General features: G+C 36.5%; 1 protein-coding gene across 1 annotated transcript in view; it reads right to left on the bottom strand.

Moving 5' to 3' along the window:
- TMPRSS11A (transmembrane serine protease 11A) overlaps positions 1–12,371 on the bottom strand; it is a 61,729-nt gene that overhangs the window by 22,806 nt on the left and 26,552 nt on the right. Inside the window, exons 4-5 of the mRNA XM_010365548.2 lie at positions 2,207–2,274; positions 115–275 (exon numbers count right to left, since the gene is read on the bottom strand). Of these exons, the coding sequence (XP_010363850.2) occupies positions 115–275; positions 2,207–2,274 (229 nt within the window). The remainder of the gene's footprint in view (positions 1–114; positions 276–2,206; positions 2,275–12,371) is intronic.

Below are 12,371 nucleotides of genomic sequence, written 5' to 3'. Positions count from 1 at the left end.
TCATCTGAATTCTAGCTATTATTTGGAATGGAAATAATGACAAATAAATTTGAGATTAGTCAAAACATGAACCTAATAGAGAACTTCATATCACACAGAAGGGGACCTCCTTACCATTAACTTGAACTGATGAGGCATTTATTGGCAAGGCTCTTAAATTCCTCATCTTCTGATTTAAGAAGCTTTGAATTTTCTTCTCTCTTACTGCCCTTTGCTCAGTAGAGGGGAACTGGAACACCATAATGACATCTGCTTTCACACCATCTTCCTCTGGACTATGCCACACAAAAGAAAGGTACATTTTCAAAGAATACACCTGGAATTGTCCTTCAGTGTTTCCTGTATCTTCCTCCCTTGAATGATCCCTCAGTTGCTGAGAGTGTCAAGTGCTGATTGTCTCATGTCATTCTGACCCAAGGTCATTTCATACGTTCCCTCTTCTAGCTTTCATTATGTTTTCAGTGCATTTCCCCCAATTAATTTGAAGGATTGTTACAGAAACTAGGAATGACAGACGTAAAAAATCATCATCAAAATTACAAGCTTTGAGAGTGTAGAAGAAGCCTTCGTGTTTTCTTAGGCTAATCAATTGTATATTTGATACCTGAATCACTTCTACAGGGTCTATGACAAATGGCCCTCTAATGACAGTGCAATAATTAAAAAGATAGTAAGTTTAATTTTCTAAAGAGGCTTGTTTCTCTTTGATCAGCTCTGAGTTCATCGTTTTGAGTTGAAATATGTCTCCCTATATCTCCCATTCCATAAGGCCTAGGTCTACCAGTTGGAACATACATAAAATAATTTCCTCTTCTAGCCCAAATATTTGAAGACAACAGTATTGTGGTCCCTGAGTCTTGTCCAAATGAAACATGCCCAATTTCTTGAACTTTTATAATATAAATAGGTTCAAGTTCTGTTACCTGAGGAACTAAACTTTTAAATACTCTTAAAATAGGAAAACCAATTACAGGTTTAAAAAAAAAAAAACCTGAAACTAATACATATTGATCTGTTGTCTCTCCTATTTTTTTTTAAACAAACAAATTAAAAAAAAAAACTGCGAAAAACACTAGAGGCCCATCTCCCTGAATCTTTTGACTAAAAGGAAATTCTGAGACAATTTATGTAGTTTTGTTCATTTAGGCTCTGGAATATAAAGATCTAAATAACTAGAACTTTCTATCAAATTGGCAAACAGATGACTAATTTTACTTCTTAAATCTGAGGAATTAACATTTTTACCAAGTATTATATAGTGATGATGGCTACCATCGAAAGGACTTCACGAGAGTATGATAATGTTGCTACAATAATATGGTAAATGAGAATTTGAAAACAGAAAACATGAAATATAGAAAGTTCTAGTATTTATATGCTTTTTCTCTCGTAAGTATTTTAGAAATTACCCAATTTATATTATAAAATCCTTACGGAAGTCACTACTCAGTAAAGACATAGAGAACTTTGGAGTACACCTGCCAACAAAGCATTATTAGTCTATTGGTAAGAAAGTGATAATTATTTTCTTCAAATAAATCAAAATCTGAATATATTATTTTTCTTTATCTTTAAGAAATATGAGTCATACAGGTTCATGCATTTATGTATATGACATGTATGTTCTACTATGTAATTTTTCAAAATAACACAAATGAAACTTCTGAGCAATATCTACAACTGATATGAATCTTCCCCCTCCACCACAGCAAAAAGAAAATTTATTACAACAGGAATATATTTTTGTTTAGGCATGCCTCATGTCGTTAGGTTGCATTACAGGTGAAATTTGTGATCCCATTTTGTAGCCAAGTTTGCCTGCTTAACATGTTTGAAATAATATAGTTGTCAAAAGAATACAACTTGGTGTATGCAATGACAAGCTGCTGGGTTTTCCCCAGGTCACGGGTTCTGGTAGGTTCCAGGCCTCACAATAAGTTGATGGGGTTTGATTCTTGGTTCTGTCACTTTGGGAACTGTCAGTTGGGGAATTTTGAACATATTTCTTACCCTCCCTGAATCTTAGTCTTTTTGTTGACAAAATGGTGGTCAGCCTTATACTCCAAGACTGCTTTAAAGATAATGTTTATGAAAAATTGTAGCCAAAAGCCTAGTCCATAGAGACATACAATACATGAGGGTCCCTGTCTCCTTTGTTCCTTTTCCCTCCAGTCTTGTGATTCCACTTTTGCCCAACCATACATACGTCATTCTGACTACTTGGTTCTTGATATAGTTCTTCTTCCAGGCTGAATCTATAAATATCTCATCCACCTGTTATATAACAAGAGGGAAGCTATGTGTTAGTAATATCTTTTATAATAAGAATATATCCTTGATTAAATGTTAAAGCAATGGAAAATTTTTTAACAGAACTAATATCATTATTTAAATTGGTGGATCTTAGCCTTCACAGTGCAACAGAATCATTTGCTGAATTAAAAAAAATTATGGCCGGGCGCAGTGGCTCACGCCTGTAATCCCAGCACTTTGGGAGGCCAAGGCGGGCAGATCACGAGGTCAGGAGATCCAGACCATCCTGGCTAACACGTTGAAACTCCGTCTCTACTAAAAATACAAAAAATTAGCCGGGCGTGGTGGTGCTCCCCTGTAGTCCCAGCTACTCGGAGGCTGCGGCAGGAGAATGGCGTGAACCCAGGAGGCGGAGCTTGCAGTGAGCCAAGATTGCGCCACTGCGCTCCAGCCTGGGCGACAAAGCGAGACTCCGTCTCAAAAAAAAAAAAAAAAAAATTTATGGATGCCAGAGACCCTCTCCAATAATTTTGATTTTGATTGGTCTAGAGGGGACCTAGGCACTCATATTTTTTAAAAAAACCTATGCAAGTAATGCTACTGTGCTAGAGTAGGTTTCTGGAGTAGAAGATATCTTGCTAAAACACCATAGAAGGAGTAGCAGAGAGATACAGAGCAGAGATGGAATATTCAGGGAGGCTTTGAGCGGTGACAAAGAAATCCCTGCCTCAGTCCTGGATTTGAGGCTATGCCACTGCTCACAAACTGGGCAACGTTGGCAAAGTTACTGAATCAATTTGAGCCTCAGTTTTCGAACCTGTAAAACAAAGATATTGGTCTGCTACTCATAAGGCTATGAAGGTTAAACACATATAAAATGCTGAGTAAGATTTGGTAGTTAATTGCTGATGGTCCTCTAGCCTCCATCCTGGCATTATAGGTCTTAGCTCTGCAGGTCTTCGCTTATAAAGGGTAAGGAGGAGGCATTAGGGATTTAGGAGAGAGCCAAACTTTTAAAATTATTGTTGATTGTGGACCCTAGGGTAAATCAGGGAGGAAAGGATTAGGTGGTATTCCAGTATTAGCTCAAATTTGTTACTCAGTTTATGTCACCAAAGTAGGAGAAGCAAAGCCACTGCTTTTAGTCCATATGCCTGGCTTTAATCTACTGCCACAGTATTGTGATGCTGTGGTCTATCACACCTGGCATTAGGCTTGCAGTATCTCCTAGCACTCACTTGGCGGAAATAGTGTCATCTCAATGTGGGGTAAGGGACTACAGTTCATGTTGGACAGAGGAACCAAATGTGCACACAAAATATCCTAAATTCTCAAGGAATGAGAAGAAAAACCAACTCTCATGACTGAAACACACACGCACACACACACACAAATATAGGGAAAGCTGTTTCAGGGATCAAGAAACAAGTTATAACTTCCTTAGCACACTCAAGAATTCATAAATACTTCATCAGGAACCGAATTATTTGTTTTCTTCTTAGTTAATGACAATTCCGTGAAATAAGAAATATTTTCATTCCTATTAGAAATCTGTGACTCAGAGGCATTATGTGAATTTGCCTGGCATCATGCAGATACTAGTAAGCTGGGACTGAAACCCAGGTCTTCTATCTGTAGGGTGCTCCTCTTCCCACTCAATCACACAACCACCCTGTTAAATGTGATGTAAATTTTACTTCAGTTTCTTTCATAGAATACATAGTAATAAGTTATCAAATAATTTACTAACCTAAAGTATAAAACTTTTAGAGATATAGATTTGACAATAGCCTTAAACTTAAGATCAAGGATAGCATTTAGAAAATAAATTGCTAGTATCCAAAATATGTCTTTATTGGTACTTAAAGAAAGAAAGCCTAAATGGGCTGAGGTGGTGTGGGGCTTATATGCTAGAAACAAAATTCTTTTGGAAGACATGTTTTCGAAAGGGTGACTTTGTTATAATAATTTCTCTCTCATCACCCACAGCCAGTTCTACTACTCAGTATGGAGGCAGAGGAGCCCCCCCCCCCAAAAAAAAATGGCAAACAAAATGGAACAGGGAGAAAAGTGATACAATTTAGAAAGAAGAAAAGTAAATAGTAGTTGGGTATTTAATGAAGTTTGTTTTATAATTACCCTCTGAATAAGTTCAACCACAATTGATTCCTGGCCATTTGTAACTTGTTGGTGAAGGCATTGGATTAAGTTTTTGACTCTGGATAACATCATCAATCTGGCAAGGCGCCTGCTATGAATATCTAAACCAAGCATCAATTTTATCTTTGAATGGTTAGGTTGTCTGGGAAGATAGGAGCTGAAAAAATAACGTAGGAAGAATCTAGGCAGAAGAAACTTTGGTGATCACAATAATAAAAAGGATTCTTCTTTATAAAATTCTAGGACTCTCTCTCTAGAAAAGTCTCATTTACTAGATCGGAGGAGGCCTTGGAATCTTTAGGTGATATAGGTAGTCTGAGGACAGCGCTTTGAGAAATGGGGTAGAGTGACTGGTAAAAAGAATTCTTATAAAATGAATTTACAACAGGAGGAAAATCAGAGAAAACATGAACGTAAGTTTTATTGCTGAATGGAGCTTATGTATAAACTAGCTTTCTAAAGACGTGGAAATTGTTTCCATGGCAGATGATGGCTTTCATTATTAGAAGCATTCTTTCCGCCAATGTTCTGGCATTCCAAGTTCCCAGAAGTTCCAGAGAAACTTATACATTTAAAGCTGTGTTCCAGCTTGTTATAAATCTATTATTATCTATGCAACCTAATAGCGTTAGCAATTTGTAAATCTATCCTACCTCCTTCTTTAGGGCATTTCTAGAATTTTGTAGTTGGAGTTTGTCTCCTAGCATTGAACAAAAGACCCTCTTTCAGGGTAGTATCTCTTTCTGCTTGATGATTTTGACATGCTAGAAATTACACTGAGATTAAGTTCCAAGAGGGCAATTGAAGATTAGTTGGGTGATTAATGAAAGAGTGAGGGAGAGGCTGTCAACTCAAACAAACAGACTTGCCCAGCCATTCAGCTCTCATTCCTGAATTAACTCTGTTTATACATGTTGCCTGCTTTTCTCTGCAGATGCTTCCTGGCTGATTCCCCTTACAGCAGTCAATGTATTCACTTAGGGAGTGTTTTGTGGCTAACACTGCAAACCGCAGGTACATATGTCACCAAAGACTGGCATATGGAATGTAAATGAAATATAAAAGCTGTTTTTTCCAACATAACACCAGATGAGCTCCTTAGCATTAAAGAAACCAAAACTCTGCTGTGAAAAAAACTTTACATCCTATTGCTTTCTCCTAATTATAACATGAGTAACATGCAAAGGATATTATGTAAGAGGGCTTTTAAAAAACACTTTTCACCTTAAATAAAGCTTCACTGAAGTTTCATTGTCACAAGGATTGAACTCAAGGTAGAAATAGAGAATTTGAGCCTTGGAGCCTCTGCTTACAATGTCAGACATTCAAGGTCCTCTCCCTCTGTGACAAACCTGCCCGGCCCCATCTTCAACACCACCAGTACTTTCAGGCATGGCCCTCATTTTCCTGCATACTCGCCCCTCTCAGACTGTTCCTTTGGTCTGTAGCAACCTTCTCATTCTGCAAGTTCTGTATTCCTGAATCACAACTATCCTTCAAGGCCAATCTCAGATAATACCTTCTTTGGGGATATTCATCAATCTCAAACTAATCTGTCTTCCTTCTGTCTCAATTTTTCTAACTCCTCTTACACCTTCTATTCTTTAATGTAGACATTCATTATATATTTATGCAATATATTCACTATATATTTATTCAAATATATAGTCTCTTTTATTAAATGGCAAACCCTTTATGCATAGAGCTGGCAATTTATCTTTTCATACTCTAGAAAATAGCATAGTGCTTTGCATGCTGTTGGTTTGAAGTATATTTTTGATGAATAAACAAATGAATAAAAAGATGAGAATTTATTTATCAGAAAGTTTTGCATTTACCGGGAAAATTTTACAAGACTTTTTAAAGTGTTTGCTTTACATCAGGTTGAGATCAATGCTCCTAGAAAAAAAAGAAAATTGCACATGAATTATTGGAAGGGATTTTTTTCCCTGTTTGTGGACATTTTCAGGTAATTGATTATTTGTGGTAGGCTCCTCCTTGGTAAGACTGCAATAATTATAATAGTAGGAGTCACTGTTGTCTGCCATATGTGCACCAAGCACAGACATCATTGTGTTTGAACTCATTTGCTTTCAAATCAACCCTCTAAGGTGAGTACTATGATTATCCACATTTCATAGAAGAGGAAGTGACTTGCCCAAGTTGACACAGCAGTGAGCCACAGAGCTCACTGAAACAAGGGCCATGTAGCTGCAGAGCCTGTTAATGCCTTCATAGTGCCTACCTCAAGATGAGCATGCAGGTAGGTTCTCACTAAGACCTCCTACCCACTGATGGGCAGCAAGCAGTTTGTAAGTGGATCAGAAACTGTTGCACCCCTCTCCAAAGGCAGCCTATTTTCTTTACTCCCCCAAAATAAGAACCATAATCTTGGTAGTTTTTACTGCAATCCTTTAAAGTTTGTGTCATATCCATATAAAACTCCAGGTGTTTTTTTGATCCAAGAAGTCAGCTATGAACCATTCTCTCAAGCCTGGATAGAGGTTAGTCAACCTGAACACTGAGTGATGCCCACAGAATTTTGAGGCTTATTAGCCTTCTTGGGGTCAGGTCTAACTGACCAGTGTCATACACGCTGTGTGGGTGTGGAGGATGCCATGAAACTGTGACTTTCAGATCACCCTAAACAAAGAGGTAATCAGATCATCAAATGGGATGTGATACTTGGTGATGCCATCAGTCATTTCTTTGATTGCACTGGCCCTTCTTCAGTGTTTCTTTGTGGAATGTCAGAAGGAAATGAACAGACATCTGTGACTAATCACATGTAAGAAGTAGCAATATATGAGATATCCATATCCCAAATTGGTTTACATTTCTGAGATTATGAGGCAAAATATTTATAGAATTTAAAAGTTTGCAATTAAGGATTTTAAAGAATAAAGTATTAACTTTCGATGTACCACAAAAACCTAGATCTTTGAATTGCTTTTTTAAAAGAGGAAAATATCTCACTTGGATCTATTTAAAGCTGTACTAAAAATATTTAAAACCAGGATACCCAAAGCAAGGGAAGGTCATTATTTAGAAGGTTCATGTCCTCTCCAGATTTGTTGTCTTCTAAATCTCTCAATTTGATTCGTCTATGAGAGAGAATCATTTTTCTTAGCCTTTTATAGTGCCTAACATCACATCATGCTGTATTTGCTGAATGATGAATGATGAACTAAATAGATCCTCCTGTGAAGACTATGCTGTATTTATAACTTTATCAGGAAATTTAGAAATAGTTCATATTACTTCTTTTCTCAAAAAACTTCCCTCAAAAAGCATACTCATTCACATCTTTCTTCCAACTGTAGATTGTTCACACTAGATATACATACCTACGTCAATATATCCATCAGTTTCCTTCATCTCTCTCTATTACAGTTTCTTCTCCCTTTGCCTTCCTCACCAAAAACTGATACAGGGAAATGAGAACGAGAATATTTTTCTATAGTAAGTGTATCTAATGTATCTGTCAAGAAAAAGTGAGCTAGCACAGCATAGAGGATTTATAATCTTTATGGATTTAAAAAATTAAATGAGAGAAGAATTGATTTAGATTTTAATAATTTTATCTTCTATCTTAGCTGAGTCCTTTCCTGACAGTAGAACAATTTAGTGGAAACAGCACACGTATGGAGTTACCTAGATGACTTGAAATCTCCCCTCCATCATTTTCCAGCTATGGACCTTAATTTCAGAAGCTTGGTTCTCTTACCCGTAAAGAGGAGATAACAGTGCCTTCCTTGTGGTGTTACATCCATGTTGCTGCAAAGGACATGATTTCATTTTTTTTTATGGCTACATAGTATTCCATGGTATTAATATATATATATAATATATATGTATATAGATACCACAATTTGTTTGTCCAGTCCACCACTGATGGGCATCTAGGTTGATTCCACATCTTTGATATTGTGAATACTGTGGTAATTAATGTGACAGTGCATCTGTCTTTTTGGGAGAAAAGTTTATTCTCCTTTGGGTATACACCCAGGAAGAGGATTGCTGGGTTGAGCAGCAGTTCTATTTGGTACTTTGAGAAGTCTCCAAACTGCTTTCCACAGTGGCTGAACCAATTTACATTTCCAACAGTATTTAAGCATTCTCTTTCCTCCACAGTCTCATCAGCATCTGTTATTTTTTTACTCTTTAATAATAGCCATTCTAACTGGTATGAGATAGTATCTCACTGTAGTTTTGATTTGCATTACTCTGATGATTACTGATGTGGAACATTTGTTCATATGTTTCTTGACTGCTTTGTATGTCTTCTTTTGAGCAGCATCTTTTCATGTTCTTTGCCTACTTTTTAGTGGGGTTATTTGGTTTATTTTGCTTGATGAGTTGTTTAAGTTCTTTACAGATTCTGGACATTAGACCTTTTCAGATGCATGGTTTGCAAATATTTTCTCCCATTTTGTAGATTGTTTGTTTACTCTGTTGATAGCTTCTTTTATTGTACAGAAGTTCTTTAGTTTAATTAGGTCCAACTTGTCAATTTTTGTTTTTGTTGAAATTGCTTTTGATGACTTAGTCATAAATCCTGTGCCAAGACTGATGTCTACAACAGTATTTCCTAGGTTTTCTTCTAGGGTTCTTACATTAATTGTTTGTGGTCTTACATTTAATTCTTTACTCCATCTTGAATTAGTTTTTGTATATGGTGATAGTTAGGGGTCCAATTTCATTCTTCTGCTTCTGACTAGCTAGCTATTCCAGTACCATTTATTAAATAGAAAGTTCTCTCTCCATTGCTTATTTTTGTTAATTTTATCAAATATCAGATGGCTGTAGATGTGTGGCTTTATTTCTGGGTTCTCTATTCTGTTCCATTGGTTTATGTGTCTGTTTTTGTACCAGTACCATTCTGTTTTGATTACTGTAGCCTTAAATTATAGTTTGAAGTCGGGTAGTGTGATGCCTCTGGCTCTGTTCTTTTTGATTAGGAATGATTTGGTTATTGAAGCTTTTTTTGTTTTGTTTTGTTTTGTACTGTATGAAGTTTACAAAAGCTTTTTCTAATTTTGTGTGGAAAATTATGTTGGTAGCTTTGTAGGAATAGCATTGAATCTGTAGATTGCTCTGTGCAGTAGGGCCATTTTAACAATATTGATTCTTCCAATCCATGAGCGTGGAGTGTTTTTCCATTCATTTGTGTCATCTCTGATTTCTTTCAACAGTGTTTTGTAATTTTCCTTATAGAGATCTTTTACCTCTTTGATTAGATATATTCCTAGGTATTTCATTTGTGTGTGTGTGGCTACTGTAAATGGGATTGTGTTCTTGATTTGGCTCTCAGCTTGGACATTATTGTATAGAAATGCTACTGAATTTTCTACATTGATTTTGTATCTTGAAACTTTACTGAAGTTGTTTATCAGTTTTGGAATCTTTTTGTAAAGCTTTTAGGGTTTTCTAGGCATATAATCATACTGTCAGTAAAGAGAGATAATTTGGCTTCCTCTTTTCCTATTTGGATGCCTTTTTCTTCTTTCTCTTGCCTGATTGCTCTTTCTAGAACTTCTAGTACTATGTTGAATAGCAGTAGTGAGAGTGAACATTCTTGTGTTGTTCCTGTTCTTAAGGAGAGTGCCTCCAGCTTTTGCCCATTCAGTGTGATGATGGCTGTGGGTTTGTCACAGATGGCATTTATTATTTTGAAGTATGTTTCTTTGATGCCTAGCCTGTTAAGGATTTTTATTATGAAGGGATGTTTAATTTTATCTAAGCTTTTTCTACATCTATTGAGATGATTGTATGATTTTAATTTTTAATTTTTAAATTTTTTTTGAGATGGATTTTTGCTCTATCACCCAGGCTGGAGTGCAATGGCGTGATCTCGTCTCACTGCAGCCTCTGCCTCTTGGGTTCAAGTGATTCTCCTGCCTCAGCCTTCCGAGTAGCTGGAATTACAGGCACCTGCCACCATGCCACCATGCCACCATGCCCAGGTAATTTTTGTATTTTTAGTACAGATGGGGTTTCACCATGTTGGTCTCGAACTTCTGACCTCAAGTAATTTGCCCACCATAGTCTCCCAAAGTGCTGGGATTACAGGTGTGAGCCACTGTGCCTGGCTAATTGTATGGTTTTTGTTTTTAATTTGGTTTATGTGGTAAATCACATTTATTGATTTACATATGTTGAACCAGTCTTGCATCACAGAAATAAAGACTACTTGATTTTGGAAAATTAACTTTTTGATGTGCTGCTGGATTTGGTTTGCTGGTATTTGGTTGAGGATTTTTATATGTATGTTCATCAGGGATATTGGCCTGTAATTTTTCTTTTTTCATTGTGTCTTTGTCAGGTTTTGGCATCAGGGTAATGTTGACTTCATAGAATGATTTAGGAAGAAGTCTCTTCTCAATTTTTTGGAATAACTTCATTAGAATTGGTCCTAGCTATTTCTTGTACGTCTGGTAGAATTTGGCTGTAAATCCATCTAGTTTGGGCCTTTTTTTCCTTTTGGTTGGTAGGTTTTTTAAATTACTGATTTAATTATGAACTCAATATTGGTCTGTTCAGGGTTTCAATTTCTTTCGGATTAAATCTTGGAAGATTGTGTTTTTCCAGAAATGTACCCATTTCCTCTAGATTTTCTAGTTTATCTACATAGAAGTGTTCATAATAGTCTCACATGATCTTTTGTATTTCTGTGGGATTGGTTGTAATGTTACCTCTGTCATTTCTGATTGTGCTTATTTGTATCTTCCCTCTCTTTTTTTCTTTGTTAATCTAGCTAGCAGTCCAGACTGGTTTTGGCTGACTCACAGAGGATGCATAGTAAGGGTTTTGTGTCCTCTGCTTCACCTTTTAACATCAAATGGCTGAAAACTCCACCCTTGGATCACGCTAAGGCCACCATTTTTTGAACATGCAAAACAGTAAGAGGCATAAAGCTCAATTGCACATGGTCATTTTTCTCCTTTCATAAGTATTTGTGACTTCCACTAGAATTTATTGAACATGTATACTTAGCCAGCTCATTCAGCATAAATTCCTGGCTTATCCTTCCCTCCCTCAAAGTGCATGCTCTCAGCTTCTGCTGGATGCCATGCTTCTCTGCCTGCAGGATGACCAGCCCACAGTAATCAGACATCAGTAATGTCTGATTAATGGACTCTTCTCTGAAGGATGATATGAGAGATGAGATATATCTGCTCCACTATATCAGGGAACAGGGATGGATTATAGCAGTATCTAAATATGAACTCATTTTACTTTTGCATCTCAATTTGCATTCAAATCAGTAAAGCCCAAAGAGAGGAAGAACAGGACCTGCCACCTGTCTTCCTTGGTTGTCTAATTAGCACCCATATAGGACAGAGAGAAGAATCTGGTTGTATTCATTGGGATTTAGCAACAATAAACAGGTGTGGTTCAGGATGAGGCATAAACTCTTCCTGTAATTCTTCTAAAGCTAACTTAGTGGGGGATGGGAGGAGAAAAATACCTGTCTTATTTAAACAGAGTTAAAATAATATAAAGCCTTTTCTGACCATGGGAATCTTTGTCTGGTTTTGAAGTTTTTCTATACTTACTGTCCTCAATGTATAATTTAGCCCTTAATTACATCACGTCATGATATTCAATTCCGTGTGTGTTACTCACATCTCTCCAAAAAGATTGGAAGCAGTTTGAGGAGACAGATCATGTTTCCTCTTCTGCAAGACCCAGGTGTCAAGAAATACATGCAATGAGCTCAATAATCATATCACATATTAGGAAAAGCCAAGATATTTTAGCTATTTATATTTAAAAACTGGCTCACTATATTAATTAAAAAACTGAATCTACCTAACCTCACATCCAAAGGTGGATTCCACATGTATTAGAGACCTAATGTAAAAGATAAAACTATAAGGTTAATAAATAACATAGTAAAACATTTTTATGTCTTAGAAGAGAAGGAGGACTTCTTAAAGAAAAGCTTCAAAATA

This window comes from Rhinopithecus roxellana, chromosome 2 (assembly GCF_007565055.1).
Source record: "Rhinopithecus roxellana isolate Shanxi Qingling chromosome 2, ASM756505v1, whole genome shotgun sequence".
NCBI lineage: Eukaryota > Metazoa > Chordata > Mammalia > Primates > Cercopithecidae > Rhinopithecus > Rhinopithecus roxellana.
Note: the sequence above shows the minus strand (reverse complement) of the source record. Positions and strands in the feature narration are given on the sequence as shown.